The sequence below is a fragment of the Gobio gobio genome (assembly GCF_949357685.1).
Source record: "Gobio gobio genome assembly, chromosome: 21".
Classification (NCBI taxonomy): Eukaryota; Metazoa; Chordata; class Actinopteri; order Cypriniformes; family Gobionidae; genus Gobio; species Gobio gobio.
The window spans coordinates 1,135,962-1,159,917 of NC_137117.1; the positions used below are offsets into that span (position 1 = coordinate 1,135,962).

General features: G+C 37.4%; 1 protein-coding gene across 2 annotated transcripts; it reads left to right on the plus strand.

Moving 5' to 3' along the window:
* The first annotated feature begins 7,769 nt into the window (after positions 1-7,769).
* LOC307117592 (uncharacterized protein) lies at positions 7,770-18,494 on the plus strand. Of its 2 annotated transcripts, none has more exons than XM_079802532.1 (4): positions 7,770-7,973; positions 9,693-10,019; positions 14,348-14,490; positions 17,662-18,494. In XM_079802532.1, the coding sequence occupies exons 2-4, from the start codon at positions 9,878-9,880 to the stop codon at positions 17,764-17,766; spliced, it is 390 nt and encodes a 129-aa protein (XP_079658658.1). In that variant the 5' UTR covers positions 7,770-7,973; positions 9,693-9,877; the 3' UTR covers positions 17,767-18,494. The 2 variants fall into 2 exon arrangements, with proteins under 2 accessions (XP_079658658.1, XP_079658657.1); XM_079802531.1 differs by lacking the exon at positions 7,770-7,973 and adding an exon at positions 7,995-8,160.
* The last annotated feature ends 5,462 nt before the right edge of the window (positions 18,495-23,956 follow it).

Genomic DNA, 23,956 nt, shown 5'->3' on the forward strand with positions numbered 1-23,956 from the left:
TCATCCTCAATAAACCCGTCTCCGGCGTGATGACTCCGATCTTTCGAATTTTACAATTTAATAATTGTTAAATCGATACATCATCCTCAGTAAACCCGTCTCCGGCGTGATGACTCCGATCTTTCGAATATTATAATTGTTAAATCGATACATCATCCTCAATAAACCCGTCTCCGGCGTGATGACTCCGATCTTTCAAATATTACAATTTAATAATTGTTAAATCGATACATCATCCTCAATAAACCCATCACCGGCGCGATGACTCCGATCTTTCGAATATTACAATTTAATAATTGTTAAATCGATATGTCATCCTCAATAAACCCGTCTCCGGCGTGACGACTCTGATTGTTCAAATATTACATTTTAATAATTGTTAAATCGATACATCATCCTCAATAAACCCGTCTCCGGCATGATGACTGACTCCGATCTTTCGAATATTACAATTTAATAATTGTTAAATCGATACATCATCCTCAATAAACCCGTCTCCGGCATGATGACTGACTCCGATCTTTTGAATATTACAATTTAATAATTGTTAAATCGATACATCATCCTCAATAAACCCGTCACCGGCGTGATGACTCCGATCTTTCGAATATTACAATTTAATAATTGTTAAATCGATACATCATCCTCAGTAAACCCGTCTCCGGCGTGATGACTCCGATCTTTCAAATATTACAATTTAATAATTGTTAAATCGATACATCATCCTCAATAAACCCATCACCGGCGCGATGACTCCGATCTTTCGAATATTACAATTTAATAATTGTTAAATCGATATGTCATCCTCAATAAACCCGTCTCCGGCGTGACGACTCCGATTGTTCAAATATTACATTTTAATAATTGTTAAATCGATACATCATCCTCAATAAACCCATCACCGGCGTGACGACTCCGATTGTTCAAATATTACAATTTAATAATTGTTAAATCGATACATCATCCTCAATAAACCCGTCTCCGGCGTGATGACTCCGATCTTTCAAATATTACAATTTAATAATTGTTAAATCGATACATCATCCTCAATAAACCCGTCTCCGGCGTGACGACTCCGATCTTTCGAATATTACAATTTAATAATTGTTAAATCGATATGTCATCCTCAATAAACCCGTCTCCGGCGTGATGACTCCGATATTTCGAATATTACAATTTAATAATTGTTAAATCGATACATCATCCTCAATTAACCCGTCTCCGGCATGATGACTGAGTCCGATCTTTTGAATATTACAATTTAATAATTGTTAAATCGATACATCATCCTCAATTAACCCGTCTCCGGCGTGACGACTCCGATTGTTCAAATATTACATTTTAATAATTGTTAAATCGATACATCATCCTCAATAAACCCGTCTCCGGCGTGATGACTCCGATCTTTCGAATATTACAATTTAATAATTGTTAAATCGATACATCATCCTCAATAAACCCGTCTCCGGCGTGATGACTCCGATCTTTCGAATATTACAATTTAATAATTGTTAAATCGATACATCATCCTCAATAAACCCGTCTCCGGCGTGATGACTGACTCAGATCTTTTGAATATTACAATTTAATAATTGTTAAATCAATACATCATCCTCAATAAACCCGTCTCCGGCGTGATGACTCCGATCTTTCGAATTTTACAATTTAATAATTGTTAAATCGATATGTCATCCTCAATAAACCCGTCTCCGGCGTGATGACTCCGATCTTTCAAATATTACAATTTAATAATTGTTAAATCGATACATCATCCTCAATAAACCCATCACCGGCGCGATGACTCCGATCTTTCGAATATTACAATTTAATAATTGTTAAATCGATATGTCATCCTCAATAAACCCGTCTCCGGCGTGACGACTCCGATTGTTCAAATATTACATTTTAATAATTGTTAAATCGATACATCATCCTCAATAAACCCATCACCGGCGTGACGACTCCGATTGTTCAAATATTACAATTTAATAATTGTTAAATCGATACATCATCCTCAATAAACCCGTCTCCGGCGTGATGACTCCGATCTTTCAAATATTACAATTTAATAATTGTTAAATCGATACATCATCCTCAATAAACCCGTCTCCGGCGTGACGACTCCGATCTTTCGAATATTACAATTTAATAATTGTTAAATCGATATGTCATCCTCAATAAACCCGTCTCCGGCGTGATGACTCCGATCTTTTGAATATTACAATTTAATAATTGTTAAATCGATACATCATCCTCAATTAACCCGTCTCCGGCGTGACGACTCCGATTGTTCAAATATTACATTTTAATAATTGTTAAATCGATACATCATCCTCAATAAACCCGTCTCCGGCGTGATGACTCCGATCTTTCGAATATTACAATTTAATAATTGTTAAATCGATACATCATCCTCAATAAACCCGTCTCCGGCGTGATGACTGACTCAGATCTTTTGAATATTACAATTTAATAATTGTTAAATCAATACATCATCCTCAATAAACCCGTCTCCGGCGTGATGACTCCGATCTTTCGAATTTTACAATTTAATAATTGTTAAATCGATACATCATCCTCAGTAAACCCGTCTCCGGCGTGATGACTCCGATCTTTCGAATATTATAATTGTTAAATCGATACATCATCCTCAGTAAACCCGTCTCCGGCGTGATGACTCCGATCTTTCGAATATTACAATTTAATAATTGTTAAATCGATACATCATCCTCAATAAACCCGTCTCCGGCGTGATGACTCCGATCTTTCAAATATTACAATTTAATAATTGTTAAATCGATACATCATCCTCAATAAACCCATCACCGGCGCGATGACTCCGATCTTTCGAATATTACAATTTAATAATTGTTAAATCGATATGTCATCCTCAATAAATCCATCACCGGCGCGATGACTCCGATCTTTCGAATATTACAATTTAATAATTGTTAAATCGATATGTCATCCTCAATAAATCCATCACCGGCGCGATGACTCCGATCTTTCGAATATTACAATTTAATAATTGTTAAATCGATACATCATCCTCAATAAATCCATCACCGGCGTGATGACTCCGATCTTTCGAATATTACAATTTAATAATTGTTAAATCGATATGTCATCCTCAATAAACCCGTCTCCGGCGTGATAACTCCGATCTTTCAAATATTACAATTTAATAATTGTTAAATCAATACATCATCCTCAATAAACCCGTCTCCGGCGTGATGACTCCGATCTTTCGAATATTACAAATTAATAATTGTTAAATCGATACATCATCCTCAATAAACCCGTCTCCGGCGTGATGACTCTGATCTTTTGAATATTCCTATCTAATATGACCTCTGACCTGTAAAGTTGCCAGAATAATAATAATCATCATACGCTGTTTGTTAATTGGCCAGAGGAGAACTGCCCCCCCGACTGAGCCTGGTTTCTCCCAAGGTTTATTTTCCTCCATTCTGCTCCTGATGGGGTTTGGGTTTCCTCGCCACTGTTGCCTCTGGCTTGGCGTGCTCAGTTGGGGACACAAATTTTAAATATCCAAATAAATCTAATTAGTAAACCTAACTATATAAACTAAATTACTGATCTGCCCACATTGTCACTGATATTTGAAATGAGCTGATGACATCAGCGTTTTCTCCGGAGCGGCTGTACAGCCAAATCAAATTATGCTGCACTATTTTTCTGTTTAACACTGTGAAGCTGCTTTGAAACAATCTGCATTGTAAAAAGCACTATATAAATAAAGTCGACTTGACTTCACTTGAACAGTTTAAAGGTCACGTGGTTCAACGCTGTCAATACATTTGAATAGACAACAGCTTCACTATACAGGTATTGGCAGGGATTTTTGGTAAACAGTACAGCATTTACAGTATTTATTATGGAGAGTGATGGAGATGCAACATTGTGAACATTAAAGGATTAGTTCACTTTTAAATAAACTTTTGCTGATAGTTTACTCAGCCCCATGTCATCCAAGATGTCCATGTCTTTCTTTCTGCAGTCGAAAACAAATGAAGGTTTTGGATGAAAACATTCCAGGGGTTTTCTCCATATAATGGACTTCAATGGGCTCCAAACGGTTCAAATGACAGTTTCAGTGCAGCTTTAAACGACACCAGATGATGAATAAGGGTCTGATCTAGACAAACCATCAGCTTCTGTGAGAAACCCAGCAGTATTTATGATATTATTTTACCTCTTATCAGACGAGCGTGATCATCTCTGAGCTCAGACATAACTTCCGGAGAGTGAGGTCAAATACGATCCTGGTCATAGATGTATACGTAGATGCCTCATTAGCGCCTGCACGGATCAGTAGAATGAGGCATCTACGTATACATCTATGACCACGATCGTATTTGACCTCACTTAGCGGAAGTTATGTCTGAGCTCAGAGATGATCATGTTCGTCTGATAAGAGGTAAAATAATATCATAAATACTGCTGGGTTTCTCTCAGAAGCTGATGGTTTGGCTAGATCAGACCCTTATTCATCATCTGGTGTCGTTTAAAGCTGCACTGAAACTGTCATTTGGATCTTGACCCGTTTGGAGCCCATTGAAGTCCATTATATGGAGAAAAATCCTGGAATGTTTTCATCCAAAACCTTAATTTCTTTTCGACTGCAGAAAGAAAGACATGGACATCTTGGATGACATGGAAGTGAGTAACAACCTCCTTACTAATTCCTCACAATTAAATAAATGTTCTATATTTTAGTTCAATAATATTTATTGAATATTTTGAGATCTTTTGTGGTACTAAATACTATTTGTGCAATAATTATGGTCCATTAATGACCACTTAAAATATTTTTCTTCTAATATTTGTATTATTTATATTACAATTAGTGTAGTAATTTAGATTAAAATAGAGAAATCCAATGCAAAGAGGCAAGTAAGAGTCATTTTGTGGCTAGAAAAATAATATTTTTCATTTGTAATGCCATTACCCACTGGTGCCCCGTATCTAGTCCAGTTGCTCAAAAAAGTACTGCTTACCTATTTTTAGGTTTTGCATTTTAATAAATATTTAGACATGATCAAACACTAGATTTCTTTAAATGTGAAATTTTAATAACTTACATCCTAACATTTTAATGATATACTTATATAAGCACACACAAGTGATTATTAATGAATGCAAGCTAATATAATTTAACCCAAGAAAAGTTGAAAATAGTGCTAAAAAGGCAAAATTATTGTTCCTTATATGTACAGTAGGCTATATACATATGAACTGATACTGAATCAAGATCGAAATTTGTGCCAATCACCCAAGCCCCCCCGAACCCCATCTTATTAGATGATTAGCTAATTGCATTTGATAGATTTTACTTTCAATAAAACATTTGCAATGTGTTTGTAAAAGGTGTTTTTTTTGCATGTTTGGCCTGATTTTTTGTTGCATTTCCACTGTTCTGTCCAGCAGGGCCGCTCGCCAGCGTGTGAAGATTCGAACGCTTCGAAACAGTGAATCATTTTGGCAATTGGTTCAATTGATTCGAAGCTTTAAAAAGCTTCGTTTCTCCCACCACTTCAAACTTCAAAGAAGGCGGAGCCTCAGAGGCAGAGCACACACACATTTTTGACGTACACAGTTACTACAGAACAACTATAACAAACATTTGGGAGTTTACTAACCTTTGAAACCCTATGTTAAAAAACACGTCCCTCCGACACGGTCGAAAAAAATGTTCCAAAATGAAAGTCGAACGCAATGCCTTTACCGATTACATCGTGAGCTAAGTTGATCCCATAAAAGAGACCAAAAATTTTGCATCGATGGGGGAGAAGAAAGTTTATAGACTAAGTGAGATTAAAATGGTAAACAGTTAAAAAAAAAAAGGAAAGAAAACATACTGGCTAAATGGGGAATCATACTAAATACCAAAACTGTATTATAACTATTATAGGCTATTATACTATACAATAATGAAATATTAATATACTGTATATAATATCATTTCTGCAGTTTTTGTCTTCTTTATCTTGCTTTCAACACAAAAAGCCACAAAGTGCCTCTCCTGGCTCCTTATTTTCTTTTATAAACTTCCCTGTGTTGGTCTTTTTGAAAAAGTGCAGATAGATCTAGGGTTAGCACAATCTTTATATTTAGTTTCTCCTGCTGACTGGATCAAGTGGTATTTCCTCCTCTCCATGTCAGTGAGGAAACCAGGAAACCATACATTCATACTGCAGAGCTTTCTCTGAGCGACTGGATCATCCTCATGCAAACCGAGACTACAACAACAACATGGAGGAAAGGACAGACAAAATGCTTTACATGCAGTTTATTAGAAATATGTAAATCTATTGCTCTAAATAAGTGCAAAGGTATATATATATCCTAATGTGTGTAAACAGATGTTTTGTTTTAGATTTGAATATATTATTACTATTTTAGGTCTAGGCTATATAGTATAAGTGCATGGGATGCATAAGATTAATTAAATTGCACATTTCACTTATTTGCAATGGCAAAATGGCTTTTTCTAAGACAATCACCTGCAGGTCCTTGTGAAACTATACTGAACATGACATGATTGACTAACATACTAATATACTATTATATATTGACGAACATAAAAAAAATACCAGTTTGTTTTTGGTCAGATTTCTGTACTTTTATTAAGGCTCACATCATGTCCAGCTTTCAACTTTTTTTCTCCTATGACACTTTTTATAATAAAGAATATTACTTAATTAATCTGCTACTTCTTTTTGCTCAATTTAGTATCCATAATTTGGGGGAAATAAAACTTTATTTTTAATTGTAAAAACGGAAGTGCAATAATGTTTTAGTAAAATGGCTTTCTACTTGAAAACGTTAACATATTTGTTGCTAACTTTTAAGTTTGTCTCTGTTGTTTTATTATTGTATTTAGGTCTTATTTTCAATGTAGCCTACTCTGACTGTATTTGTATTTCTTTAAAACCATTTTAAAAAAGAAAGAAAGATCAACCTAAATCCTGATAGAAATCGCGCTCTAAGTTTGAACATTTGAAAAAATAAATAATAATAATAACATTGCTGTAACTACAAAAAAAACTTATTTTTATACCCCTAACCGAAGAAAGAAAAAAGACGTCGCTGTGAGCATAGACATAATAAATACATAGACGCCCTATTGGCCGCTGGACCGCACGTCAACGACGCCGCCATTTTGCGGAGGGCAACTTTCCAATAACTCTAATAACAGGAATTGAGAAAAATGTATTTCATTTAATGTGAAAATTAAATTATATCTCAGTATGGGCGTCTTCATAATTCTTATTCAAGTATAAAAAGCCAAACGCATTACAAGCCTTTGACAATTCCTTATTAAAATATATATTTTATAAGTCTTACTATCAAGATTTTAAGTAACTATAGAATAGAACTTTTAGTATACCACGTACATCATAAACCACTGAAATCGGTTGATAAATGTAAACGTTGTTTTTGTTTTTATCCAGAAAAGCCGCAGCTCACCCGTTTACGTGCATTTGTTTACAGTGCAGTCTTGCCCTCAGCAATATGGCGGACGCGTTGACGTATTGCAGCAACGTTCTAAAGCGGCCAATAGGGCGTCTATGTATTTATTATGTCTATGGCTGTGAGGCTCGGCCGCCATTACAGGTCCACCGCACACAACATGGAGAACAGAGAGATGACGCAACTCCTTCTTCTTCACTAGGACAGTCTGTGCTGCACATGACGAGAACATTCCACTGGCTGTGATTGGCTGGCCGAGTTTCGTCTTCTCCCATTTAGCGCTGTTATAAAGCGCCATTTCAAATTCGTCAGGTCTTCGATTTCATTGGGTTTTGGGTACCGTCTCTTAGCCAATGAAAGGACTTTACGTAGAAGTGAGTGAGATTATGCGCTTTCACCAAACTGCAGTGTTTCTGAAGCCATTGCACTAAAATGAGTTGTAATCGTTTTCTCTTCGGAAACCTTCAATGTCGCAAGTAAGTAAATTATTTTACCTCCCAGTAATGAATCTGTTTTACAAAACATTTATTGTTTTGATGATAAAAAATATGACATGTAAAAATCTAATTGTAACGTTAAATATGTATCTTGAGTATCTTGTATTTCACCAGCTGTGTAATATTTCTATCACTAAGGTTGTTTTTCACTCGGATGTTTCTGAAGGTAAAGAGCTAAATGATGTATTAACCTTTATTTGTATAATAAATATAATATTCACAAAGCAAGGGACCTTAATTTCAAAACTAACTGCAAAGTATTTGCTTATGATTTCTTACAGTTATTATTATATTATCTCTTAAAAAAATCCCCTCCAATTGAAAAAATTATAGAAAAAAATTCAGGTAAATTGTAATTTATGTTTATTTTCTTCTTCTCTGTATCCCCACATAAAAACACATTTTACAAACCTATAGCAAATGTCTTATTGAAAAGTAAAATATATCAGCTGAGATTACCTAATTCTTTTATAAGATTAAAAATCAAGTGTTATTATCAATTTTAGGTGTTGTTTTGTGCGTTCCATGGGTTGCTCAGATAAACAGGCCAGTAAGACTATTAACTAACTATTACTCATTTTAATTATACATTACATTAAAAATGTGTACAAATGTATAAAATAGTTAAGAGGTAACGAAGCCTCGTTTACTTTGGCGGTTTGATCAAGCGGCAAATATAGATATCTATGGCGGCAACCGCCCGCAGTTTCTCTTGAAGCCAGAAGTGACTCACATTTAGCTCCATTTTAAAATGCCCAACTTTAAAGCAGAAGAACACGTTTACAGTCTGGTACAAATTGTGCTTTTGGTTCTTACGGCTAATTTTGCCCTTCACGACAACTTGTTTATAACGCATCCGTTTAAATAATATTGCCATAAAGCTTTGGGTTTTTTTTTTAAAATATAGTCTATGGGTTTTATTCACCCTCAAAACCACTAATTCGAAACAAAAGTAAAGGTTCAAAGCTGAAGCAGTGTTTCGAAAGTTCCCGACACTAATTAAGCGTGAGTTTCACTTCGTTGAACAATCAGTCAGTAGTATTATTATTATTATTATGTATAGAGTATAAGTATTATGCGGGTAAATCTCCAGATTCTCAAAACGCATTCATATATAAACCTAAAGGCCAAATTCAAGCTGCGTTTACACTGTTCTGTCCAGCAGGGGTCGCCAGCGGGTGGCGTTTCGAATGCTTCCAAACAGTGAATCATTTTGCGAATCAATTGGTTCAATTGATTCGAAGCTTTTCTCAACACTTCCGGAAAGCGCGCCGCCGCGGAGTTAGACAGTTAGACAGTTTGGGCGCATCTTCAGCCGCTGTCGTGAACGCGGAGGTTGAGCTTTAAATTGAAGTTTAAATAAGGATTTATCTTATTCAGTGGAATTCCACAGATTACATGTGTACGTTAGGCCAGCAAATAACGTTAGTCTGCAGCAAATCTCGTAAGGAGGAGAAAAGAAAGCGAGCCACTAGTTAGCCGGTTAGCCATTAGCACAGCTTAAAAGTTGTAAGTTACACTTTTAAAGCACTGCGGCGTTTTTTTTTTTGCTGAAGATGAATACTATTGTCATTTTGACTTTGGTCATTTCTTCGGGTAGGTAATTTAGACTGCCGGTTTAATGGGCGGATGAAAACCTTACTGTCGGTGTGTATTTCGCGTTATTCTAATAGTGGTTTTTTAATGTTTTATTTCCAGCTCTGGCTGTTGCTGGCTCGAAGATCGAGGCCACCGATGGACAGAATGTCACGATATGTTTCAACATCGATGAAGTGGAGAAAGCCGATCTTGTGAGGATTGGCTTTAAAGGAGACAATGAGGGAAAGCGTCTTATAGCTCAGATTCCTTGGAAATCTAATGATCCTCCGCCATCTGGAGTATCAATGGATATTGAGAAAGGACGTGTGTGTGTGACCATCCAGAAAGTGAGCAACTCCAGCTCAGGACTCTATGAAGCCCGAGCCTTCTTTAGAGAGAAGATGTCTGATGAGCTGAATGCTACGCTCATTGTCAACAGAGAGAAAAGTGAGTATTCTACTATAATATGTCTATAATGTTTGCCTGAAATGTGCCAGAATCAGGATTATGAAAAAAATAATATAAATGGTCATGATTGTGCTCATAAAGTTCAAAAACCAAAACAACTTGGTTGATGTTATTCCTATTTATCTGCAGATACTGTGAATCTGAATAAGCAAGAGCTTTTTGCAAAACCATTAAAAGTGATAACATTTAGGTGATGTAAAGAAACACATTTCACATCATTTGATCCACAGCATTAACTCCTCATGATTTCTTCAACTATTTAGAAAAGAGGGAAAACGGTTGCTTGCATTATTTCTTAAATCATGTGTGTTTAAAGCTGTGCAAACACACCACAGACTTCAGAGAAGGAGCAAAAGCTTGTCCAGGGTTTCCACGAGTCTTAAAGGAATAGTTCACCCAAAAAAAAAAAAAAAAAAAAAAATGCATTATTGGATTAGCCAGTATATTTATTAATACAACTGCAATTGTGTTTGGCTGAAAGAAGAACACTATATACACCTATAGGAAGACTTGAGGGGTCACATTTTTGGGTGAACTATCCTTTTAATGTCTTAAAGGGGTGGAAAAACACATTCTCTCGAAGGCTTGATTGTGTTTGTGGGCTGCACTGTAACATGTGTTCATGCTTCGTTTTTAAAACATTGCATTATTTTTCATATATTTGACCTTTATTCTACACTGCTCTGCTCTTGTAAAACGGTCTGATGCTTTCCGGGTTCTATGAAGCCAGTCCCTCAAAAATACACGATGGGCTCTGATTGGTCAGCTGGCCCAGTGTGTTGTGATTCGCTAACCGCAGTGCACGTTTGTCAGAAACGCCACGCCCCTTTATCTGTGCTTTGGTCAGTATTAGAAACAATGGCGTCAATAAAACCACACCAATCTGAGCCCGAATCAGACCCAGAACATTTGAGTGAAGATGATGGAGCAGAACCTGTTCAGTCCTCAAGAGTAAAGACTGCGGATCTATAATGATCGCTACTGAATGGCACTTTTGTATTTTTAGAACGATTATAGCCAAATATCTGTCGCAAGAACTAACCCAAAACGAACACTAAACACTGGCTTCAGCGCTCCAGCCTAACTATACCACAACACCACTCCAGCCCAACTATACCACAACACCACTCCAGCCCAACTATACCACAACACCACTCCAGCCCAACTATACCACAACACCACTCCAGCCCAACTATACCACAACACCACTCCAGCCCAACTATACCACAACACCACTCCAGCCCAACTATACCACAACACCACTCCAGCCCAACTATACCACAACACCACTCCAGCCTAACTATACCACAACACCACTCCAGCCTAACTATACCACAACACCACTCCAGCCTAACTATACCACAACACCACTCCAGCCTAACTATACCACAACACCACTCCAGCCTAACTATACCACAACACCACTCCAGCCTAACTATACCACAACACCACTCCAGCCTAACTATACCACAACACCACTCCAGCCTAACTATACCACAACACCATTCCAGCCTAACTATACCACAACACCACTCCAGCCTAACTATACCACAACACCATTCCAGCCTAACTATACCACAACACCATTCCAGCCTAACTATACCACAACACCACTCCAGCCTAACTATACCACAACAACACTCCAGCCTAACTATACCACAACACCACTCCAGCCTAACTATACCACAACACCACTCCAGCCTAACTATACCACAACACCACTCCAGCCTAACTATACCACAACACCATTCCAGCCTTACTATACCACAACACCACTCCAGCCTTACTATACCACAACACCACTCCAGCCTAACTATACCACAACACCACTCCAGCCCAACTATACCGCAACACCACTCCAGCCTAACTATACCGCAACACCACTCCAGCCTAACTATACCGCAACACCACTCCAGCCTAACTATACCACAACACCACTCCAGCCTAACTATACCGCAACACCACTCCAGCCTAACTATACCGCAACACCACTCCAGCCTAACTATACCACAACACCACTCCAGCCTAACTATACCACAACACCACTCCAGCCTAACTATACCACAACACCACTCCAGCCTAACTATACCACAACACCACTCCAGCCTAACTATACCACAACACCACTCCAGCCTAACTATACCACAACACCACTCCAGCCTAACTATACCACAACACCACTCCAGCCTAACTATACCACAACACCACTCCAGCCTAACTATACCACAACACCACTCCAGCCCAACTATACCACAACACCACTCCAGCCCAACTATACCACAACACCACTCCAGCCCAACTATACCACAACACCACTCCAGCCTAACTATACCACAACACCACTCCAGCCCAACTATACCACAACACCACTCCAGCCCAACTATACCGCAACACCACTCCAGCCTAACTATACCGCAACACCACTCCAGCCTAACTATACCGCAACACCACTCCAGCCTAACTATACCGCAACACCACTCCAGCCTAACTATACCACAACACCACTCCAGCCTAACTATACCACAACACCACTCCAGCCTAACTATACCACAACACCACTCCAGCCTAACTATACCACAACACCACTCCAGCCTAACTATACCACAACACCACTCCAGCCTAACTATACCACAACACCACTCCAGCCTAACTATACCACAACACCACTCCAGCCTAACTATACCACAACACCACTCCAGCCTAACTATACCACAACACCACTCCAGCCCAACTATACCACAACACCACTCCAGCCCAACTATACCACAACACCACTCCAGCCCAACTATACCACAACACCACTCCAGCCCAACTATACCACAACACCACTCCAGCCTAACTATACCACAATACCACTCCAGCCTAACTATACCACAATACCACTCCAGCCTAACTATACCGCAACACCACTCCAGCCTAACTATACCGCAACACCACTCCAGCCTAACTATACCGCAACACCACTCCAGCCTAACTATACCGCAACACCACTCCAGCCTAACTATACCACAACACCACTCCAGCCTAACTATACCACAACACCACTCCAGCCTAACTATACCACAACACCACTCCAGCCTAACTATACCACAACACCATTCCAGCCTAACTATACCACAACACCACTCCAGCCTAACTATACCACAACACCACTCCAGCCTAACTATACCACAACACCACTCCAGCCTAACTATACCACAACACCACTCCAGCCTAACTATACCACAACACCACTCCAGCCTAACTATACCACAACACCACTCCAGCCTAACTATACCACAACACCACTCCAGCCTAACTATACCACAACACCACTCCAGCCTAACTATACCACAACACCACTCCAGCCTAACTATACCACAACACCACTCCAGCCTAACTATACCACAACACCACTCCAGCCTAACTATACCACAACACCACTCCAGCCTAACTATACCACAACACCACTCCAGCCTAACTATACCACAACACCACTCCAGCCTAACTATACCACAACACCACTCCAGCCTAACTATACCACAACACCACTCCAGCCTAACTATACCACAACACCACTCCAGCCTAACTATACCACAACAGCGCCGCGATACAAAATGGCCTCGCCCCCCTTATTTAATATTCTCGGAGGAGGGGTTTATGTAAATATTGGTGCTGGTGATGTCATCAGCCCTGGAGGAATGTCTGTAGTTCCTTCCGGCCGTTTGCTGTAGTCCATAGAAACTGATTTCTTTAAAAGCAAATATCTCCCTTTGCTTTAAACTTTGAACGTTGTAATTTGCAGATGTTGTTTATGCTCAAGCAGCAACATTACACACTAGCTAAAGTTAGAATAGTGAAATCGTGGTTTACCATCCCTTTAACAAATGCCTGATTTGATGTGATTAATCTTTGATTAATTTAATAATAAACATTTGCAATAATTTCCCGCTTCATAAAACCCCAAACTTGCGAAAGTGAGTAAAATTATGCGCAATACCCGCGCCAAAATTCAGACCCTGTATGGTATCGATTTAATATCAGTACTTCGGTATTAGATTGTGGTTCCGTACCGAAGACAAAGTTGTGGTATCGAGCCATATTCTACAGTAATCAAGATTATTGTACGATTCTAATTTAAAGAGAAAACTATTGCTTGCCTTGCACTATTTCTTAGATAATCTGCATTTGAATCTTTTCACATCCTCAATTTTCCTCATTTGAAATTTAACATTTGCTAAAGTAGGATTGGTCAGGAATGTTTTAAGATGATAATCAAAGGTTGTTTGCAATCCTCTAATTGTTCGTGTTCTTGTTGTATCTTCCAGAAGCACCAGTTTCCACCAGTCCAGCACCAGAACACCCCCCCACCCCAAAACCTCCCACCTCTGACCTCCTCTGGCTTACAGTTATTCCTCCAGTTATGATTATTGTCATCTCGGGGGTTGTTTGCTTCTGGAGACGCAGGAAGGCAAGTATTACGTACATGCATTCTTTTATCAATGAATATGAGCAGCTCTGCATAATCCATATTCACCAAAGTCTAATAATACATATTCACCAAAGTCTAGTAATCCATATTCACCAAAGTCTAGTAATCCATATTCACCAAAGTCTAATAATCCATATTCACCAAAGACTAGTAATCCATATTCACCAAAGTCTAGTCATCCATATTCACCAAAGTCTAGTCATCCATATTCACCAAAGTCTAGTCATCCATATTCACCAAAGTCTAGTAATCCATATTCACCAAAGTCTAATAATCCATATTCACCAAAGACTAGTAATCCATATTCACCAAAGTCTAGTCATCCATATTCACCAAAGTCAAGTCATCCATATTCACCAAAGTCTAGTCATCCATATTCACCAAAGTCTAGTCATCCATATTCACCAAAGTCTAGTCATCCATATTCACCAAAGTCTAGTCATCCATATTCACCAAAGTCTAGTCATCCATATTCACCAAAGTCTAGTCATCCATATTCACCAAAGTCTAGTCATCCATATTCACCAAAGTCTAGTCATCCATATTCACCAAAGTCTAGTCATCCATATTCACCAAAGTCTAGTCATCCATATTCACCAAAGTCTAGTCATCCATATTCACCAAAGTCTAGTCATCCATATTCACCAAAGTCTAGTCATCCATATTCACCAAAGTCTAGTCATCCATATTCACCAAAGTCTAGTCATCCATATTCACCAAAGTCTAGTCATCCATATTCACCAAAGTCTAGTCATCCATATTCACCAAAGTCTAGTCATCCATATTCACCAAAGTCTAGTCATCCATATTCACCAAAGTCTAGTCATCCATATTCACCAAAGTCTAGTCATCCATATTCACCAAAGTCTAGTCATCCATATTCACCAAAGTCTAGTCATCCATATTCACCAAAGTCTAGTCATCCATATTCACCAAAGTCTAGTCATCCATATTCACCAAAGTCTAATAATCCATATTCACCAAAGTCTAGTCATCCATATTCACCAAAGTCTAGTCATCCATATTCACCAAAGTCTAGTCATCCATATTCACCAAAGTCTAGTCATCCATATTCACCAAAGTCTAGTCATCCATATTCACCAAAGTCTAGTCATCCATATTCACCAAAGTCAAGTAATCCATATTCACCAAAGTCTAGTCATCCATATTCACCAAAGTCTAATAATCCATATTCACCAAAGTCTAGTCATCCATATTCACCAAAGTCTAGTAATCCATATTCACCAAAGTCTAATAATCCATATTCACCAAAGTCTAGTCATCCATATTCACCAAAGTCTAGTCATCCATATTCACCAAAGTCTAGTCATCCATATTCACCAAAGTCTAGTCATCCATATTCACCAAAGTCTAATAATCCATATTCACCAAAGTCTAGTCATCCATATTCACCAAAGTCTAATAATCCATATTCACCAAAGTCTAATAATCCATATTCACCAAAGTCTAGTAATCCATATTCACAAAAGTCTAGTCATCCATATTCACCAAAGTCTAATAATCCATATTCACCAAAGTCTAGTCATCCATATTCACCAAAGTCTAATAATCCATATTCACCAAAGTCTAGTCATCCATATTCACCAAAGTCTAGTCATCCATATTCACCAAAGTCTAGTCATCCATATTCACCAAAGTCTAGTCATCCATATTCACCAAAGTCTAGTAATCCATATTCACAAAAGTCTAGTCATCCATATTCACCAAAGTCTAGTCATCCATATTCACCAAAGTCTAGTCATCCATATTCACCAAAGTCTAGTAATCCATATTCACAAAAGTCTAGTCATCCATATTCACCAAAGTCTAATAATCCATATTCACCAAAGTCTAGTCATCCATATTCACCAAAGTCTAATAATCCATATTCACCAAAGTCTAGTAATCCATATTCACCAAAGTCTATTAATCCATATTCACCAAAGTCTAATAATCCATATTCACCAAAGTCTAGTAATCCATATTCACCAAAGTCTAGTCATCCATATTCACCAAAGTCTAATAATCCATATTCACCAAAGTCTAGTAATCCATATTTACCAAAGATTTTTCTGCACATAATGGACTTCAATGGGAACCAACGGTTGAAGGTCCAAATCAGCAGAGCCTCTGAAGCTCTTCCTCTGAAACTGCATTGATTCAGACCTTCAACCGTTGGTTCCCATTGAAGTCCATTATGTGCAGAAAAATCCAATGTATTTTCGACTGAAGAAAGGAAGACATATCAGGTAAAATATCAGGAAATCTTCATTTTGAAGTGAACCAATCCTTTAAAACCCTGATATACTCCAGGCGAAGTTATTTTTCGTTCTTCGTTTAGTGGTAAAAAGAATAAAAGAATATACGTGATCAGTGATAGTATCCCGCTAGGCCCCGATATGACCGAAAGCGCTTTTCCCGTTTGAAAATGCGAGACGCACCGCACTACCTTTTTTGGTTGATGTTTTTTCATTTAGAAAAGAGCGTGCGCTGTGTTTTTGCTTGGCATCAGCTGTGCTGTCAGTCTAATCAAGCTATCAGTCACCACAACAGAATGAACAAAACTCAAATGACATCGGGCGCTTTGAGAAAACAGCAAGCATTTTAATAACGCATATAGCACTTTATACAATAGATTGCTTAAAATCAAGCAGCTTTACCGTATTAAACATGAAAATCAGTGTCTCGTTTCATCAGAAGAACAACTTCATGTTCTACTTTAAAGCAGCTCTCCAGTGTGTTCATGTTTTCACTCAGAGGTCTGACCTCTTCTGACTCACAAGGAGAAATCAACCAGGAAAGATGTCCTCGTGAAAGAAGGCAGAGCCTCCACACACACTTACCTATTATGTAATCGCCATGAACCAATGGTGAACTTTTCTGGAAAGTTAGTTTTCACAAAGCGGTTTCCAACTCTCAAAACAAACGTTGTTTCTGCCTGATTTAAAAATAAGTGTATTTACGTGTGAGTGCAGCGTTAGGTATCAAACGTCGAGAGCTTTTACGACACTCGATGGGATCGAGGAAATTCAGTCGGTGCCTAAAAAGAATCAAACTCGATGCCCAGCCCTAGTATCACATGACTTCTCCATAGAGGATATTTCCATGTTGTGCCTCACTAAGGACAGTTTTCTGTTGTTTTCTTTACAGATCCAGCATCGCCAAAAGAAAAAATTGAAAAACAATTGCAATGCTTCTGGAGGAAATGCTGAAGCTCTTCTTGCAGCTAAAACACTTCAGCCCATTTCAGTCTGACCCTCTGATCTTGAAACTTTTTTGCTATGTCACTTTCTCATGCCACGTAAATCTTGTATTTCAAGGTTACAAGCTAAAGTTTAAATCTATTATTTATTTATAGTCACTTATAGTAACTTTTTCCCCCTTTTTCAAGTTAAATTGGTTAAGTTAAATGGACTTTTTTTGTGCTTTGATAGCAAAATTGATGGTGATACTGACTACTGAAATTGTGTTGCCATGACAACCCTAATTTAGATCATATTCCAATCACATGCATAAAGTACACTGACACTGTGAATGTTTGAAGCCAGTGAACCTGATGAATTCTTTCTTCAGCACATGTTCATCATATGAACCGTAGCTTTTTAAACAAATTGTAGAGTCAGGCTGTAGCTAGAGATCTTCACAAGTGCTTTCCAGGTATTATGGGATTCATCCAGAAGACTGGGGCAGTATGACAATTGACCTCCCACTGCTCTGGGTGTGTGTTCACGGTGTGTGTGTGTGTGTGTGTGTGTGTGTGTGTGTGTGTGTGTGTGTGTGTTGTGTTGTGTTCACTACTGTGTGTGTGCACTTGGATGGGTTAAATGCAGAGAACAAATCACTTCACTTTCACTTTCAAGAAGGCTTGCAAGCTTGGGCACAAATCTGGAAGTGTAAAAATAATTGCATAAATGTGTTGCCTAATTAATTTCCTGTCAATGTCTATCTCTATATTTCAAAAATAAATATATGTTTTTGTGCCACTTGTGTTCTCACCGCTTCCACTGGTTAAATAACGCACTAATCAACTTCACTCTGCCAGAGTAATATATCATACATGTTAAATACATTAATTTATAGTGTGCACTGTTTAAGATGACCGCATTTATTGATACAATACAAATTAGTTTACATTTAAAAGTACATGTGGGAAAAATCAGACTTGATTAGGGCTGCACGATTTGGGGAAAATATCTAATTGTGATTATTCTGGTTAAAATTGCGATTTAAAATTTTCTTTTCTTATTTTGAAAAGTGTAATATAATATTTAACAAAATAAGAAATATTACTATTACAATAAGATTTTCATTACTATAAATAAAAAAATTAGTATTTAAGAATAAATATAACAATATAATAATAATAATATTTATATTTTACAGAAAATTTAATTTACAAAAAAATGCAGGGTTACCTGTTAACATGCAGGCAGCCTATGAATAAAAATAACTAGAAATCATATTATTATAAAAATCTGTGATATCAATTTCTTAATTTTTGTCAGGAGGTACGCAAAATCAAGAACGAAATATATGAAATATGAGCCTTTTCATTTTCATAATAATAAAGTACATTATAATGCAGTGCTAATCGACATAGACTTCATCACTGTATCACAATCGTCTGCCTCATCCTGTGATAAGAAGCCACATCAGCTCACAAAAAGGAAATATCAAACACTCGACTGACGATATTAAGGAGTTAAAACATATGTTATTAAACGTTGACTTTTTTTTTTCAAACGCACATTATAAGCGACTCAAACTCGCAGTGCTTTCCGACGGAGAAGCCTTTCCTACTATCACAGAGCCGCTCTTCACTAATACATTGTGCATATATTTATTTAATTAAAATCGCAGCCCTTACGCTTTTTTAATCGCACATAAGCCAAATTGCGAATGCGGTTCGATTTCGATTAATCGTGCGGCCCTAGACTTGAAGTAATTCCCGATTCCACCGCCTTCAAGCCGCACTGACACATCTATAGGACTGAACCATAGGGACTTGAAAAGTTTAAGAAGCAAAATTTAAAATCATATTGAGATATCTTTCATACTTTTGAGTGACAGCCATGCAAACTTTGAAAAAAGGATATTTATGGCATTTTGGTAGGCCATATTCGATGCAATTGTGTTATTTTTGGTTTTTGACCACTAAATACCAATTTCCTCACGGAGCCGCATTAAGATCTCCATATCTCTGGGATTGAACCATGGGGCTTTAAAATGAAGATACCAAAAGAGGTGAAGGAGTTACATGCTCAAAGTAGCTGGCAAACACACACACACACACACACACACACACACACACACACACACACACACACACACACACACACACACACACACACACACACACACACACACACACACACACACACACACACACACACACACACACACACACACACACACACACACACACACACACACACACACACACACACACACACACACACACACACACACACACACACACACACACACACACACACACACACACACGTTTGTTTAATATTAGTGTGGACATTGCATAGAATTCCTTTGATTTTATATCAGCTCAATGATAATATAACCCAACCCTACCTGTTACATTCCATGTGTTTTCATTAACATGTTTTGGAGGGTGTTTGTTTCTCTTCCACTTTTTGTCTGTTTTGTTAATTTCTTTAGGGAATCCTCACTACGGACGAACATTAGTGACGTCACTACGTCATACGTAACGATTGACGTTCGGCCAATCGGCGGACGTGCCTGCAGGATAAGAGGCCTCGTTTCCCATGGATGGCCAGTGAGCAGATCAACGCGAACTCTCACTCATTGCTGTCTCTGTCTTAGTCATATTTGTGACTGTCAAAGTATTCTAATTGTTATGAGAAGTCTCTGTCTTAGTCATATTTGTGACTGTCAAAGTATTCTAATTGTTATGAGAAGCCTCTGTCTTAGTCATATTTGTGACTGTCAAAGTATTCTAATTGTTATGAGAAGTCTCTGTCTTAGTCATATTTGTGACTGTCAAAGTATTCTAATTGTTATGAGAAGTCTCTGTCTTAGTCATATTTGTGGCTGTCAAAGTATTCTAATTGTTATGAGAAGTCTCTGTCTTAGTCATATTTGTGGCTGTCAAAGTATCCTAACTGTTATGAGAAGCCTTTGCTTAATCTGTCCTTGTTAACTCTATCTTGGAGTTTGTTCGTTGCTATGTTAGAGTTAGCAGGGCCGGCTCTAGCTCTTTGGTTGCCCTAGGCGAGATTGAGTTTTGCGACCCCCCCCCCCCCATATTATCCATGTTTTATATCTTAATGACACACAAGCAGACAACCAAATAAAGGATTTCAAGAAAAAAAAAAAAGTATTAACTTCCTTCCTGTCACATGAGACTGCCAACTTCCTACCCCTACTTCCAGGGAGCATAACGAAGGCAAACCCTCCCAAAGAAAGGATATTTTCATGTTACTAATAAGTATTTTTGTTGACATATATATATCAACATAATCATGAAGGTCTCCAGAATCATCCAAACAAAACAAATCTTACAACAAATCTATAGTTTTTAGTATACTTAGTCAAACATAATAAATTTGATTATGAATAAAGATTGATCTGTTGAAAGCAGTTATTTTGAGTTAGATGCTAAATGTTCTCCTCTTATTCATATTTGACATTGAAGGGGTGCATACAACATATTTGCCCACCGGCAACTATAGTTGCCACAGATTCAAATACGATTTTCAAGAAAAAATACAAAAACCTGGGGAAAATAAATGCAGAACATGCCATTCAAAAAAATAGAGCACAAATGGGTTAAGTATTTATAAAAACTATACAAACAAAAATGCTCCTATAGTTACTCCAAGACTTAAAAAGCTAATTATGACTTAAATTATGCACTCTAATAAATTGCACATACAAAAATGCTACAAAGAACGTTATATTTAACGTTTAACGTTTATTATATTTAACAGATTTTTAACAAATTATGACTCAAACTATGGATGAACAAACAAAAATGCTTTTATAGCCACTCCAACACTTAATCAAGAAAATTAAGACTTGAAGGATCAACTGCAATAAATTGGTCATACACAAACGCTAGAAAGAATGTTCAAGGATATTTACCAAATATTAACTCCATAAACGGTGCAAAAACTCTCTTAAGCACCTGTAAAGACACTTAAGCAAATTATGACCCATAAACTGGATTAACTATACCCTCTACAAACAAAAGTGCTATTATGGATACACTGTACTTACCACTACAAAATTAAAATATACAAGTTCTTGTAGCTCTATCCCTATCTTAAATAATAAAAGATGAACAGTTGTTTCTGGCATTTCTATTCACCTTCAAAATTGACGCAGCATTAAAATTTGGCTCGTCTGGATTTCCTTATTGTCAGTGAAATGCGTAGCAGGGCCGTGCAGAGAGTTCTTCAGGGGCAGGGGCTCAAATGTAAAAAAGGGGCAATATATATATATATATATATATATATATATATATATATATATATATATATATATATATATATATATATATATATATATATATATATATATATATATATATATATATATATATATATATATATAATATATATATATATATATATATATATATATATATATATCCTTATGCTCATCAAGCCTGCATTTATTTAATCAAAAATACAGAAAAAACAATAGCCTAATATTGTGAAATATTATTACATTGTGTTCTTTTTAACTTTTTATTAATCCAACAATCTTGAAAAGAGTATCACAGTTTCCATCATTGACATTAAATCCTCATATTAGAATGATTTCTGAATGATCATGTGACACTGAAGAGTGGAGCAATGATGCTGAAAATCCAGCTGTGATCACAGGAATAAATTATATTTTAAATTATTTTAAAATTGAAAACCATTATTTTAATAATATTTCACAATATTGCTGTTTTTTTATCAAATAAATGCAGGCTTGATGAACATGAGACTTCTTTCATAAATCATAATGCTGCATAATATTAAAAACTGGTAATATAGGCCTAATAAAGTCCTTTCATGTCACCATGTCGCCAGCCTACACTTCACATAATAGGCCTGTAGGAGCCGCTGGCACTTGGGTTTTGTTAACTTTGATAGTTTCATGAAATAGTCAACGGTGTATCAATATACATAAATACAAGTGAATTTAACACTACTTACCATTAATGCGACGTTTGCTGCTGTGGTTTTGTGCAGATTTGTTTGTTGTCAGTTAAAATCCATTTTGTCAGTGATGCAATTTATAAAATGAGACAAACCGCAGGAAATTGTTCCACAAACGTTAGTTCGTCTGTCCATGTAATTTTCAACCGATTTATGAATAAGAACAGAAAATTACCGCTTCACATCGCCCAATGGAATTTGAACTTGCTTTGCCAGATCACGATTGGTTGGTGTATATACATGACAAACGGGCATTGGTGAATTGTGTAATACTTTAAAATATATCATATATAGATTTGTAATTAAATCAACACATTAGCTCTGATTATGGATGAAAAAAAAAAATATTGGTTTATTTTTTCCGTAAGGCCACACACTCTCTGAAAGGACCATATTTGGCTCGAGAGCCGTTTCCGAACAGTGGAAGATCAGCTGTCAATCAAAACGCACGTAACCCATAGCAACGCGTTATGGCAACGCCTCAACAGAAATTGTCTGACTTTTGAGCCGTTCGTTACTATTGTATACATTGTCATGTTATAATAATCACATTTATTTAGTTTTATTGACCACGATATAATCATTGATATTTGTCTGAGAGGGGCACTTTTGATTCATTTTGAAAAAGGGCAGGGGCTCGAGCACCCAAAGCCCCCCCCTCTGCACGTGCCTGATGCGTAGAAATATGTAGATAACTAGCTAGCTAGTGATAGCTTAGTGACAGCAATGAAACGTCCAATGCCGTCCAATATTAGTTGATAATATCGATAATACAAAGTTAATTTATTTCGTTTGACACCTTTATGGCTGAGATAAGAAGACTTACCTCTATACTGGGCTTTCTTTTGATCGTCTGCCTTTCTCTTTTTCCGTCCCTATGCACTTGAGGGTTTAGACCGCTGCATTTTTGAAGAACGCGCCAGTGATGAGCACTAGCCTGACATAACGCCTGAACGCCTGTGCTCGACAATATTCACTTTCAATTCAATCTAATAATCAGTTTAAGTAATTAAAAGTGTGGCTGAGGGGGCGCCCAATGATGATCTTGTTTAATAAACAGTATGTTTTATTTCGCTTGTTTTAATTCTATGCTTAATGGGAAGTAAGTTTAAGGGCGCCACTAGAGGGCGCCTGGCTGCGCCCCCAACAAATTTGTCGCCCTAGGCAACCGCCTAGCTCGCCTATAGCAAACGCCGGCCCTGTTCGCACCGCACGAAAAGCGCCTTCCGCGCCGCGGGACCTCTAGACGCGCGTCA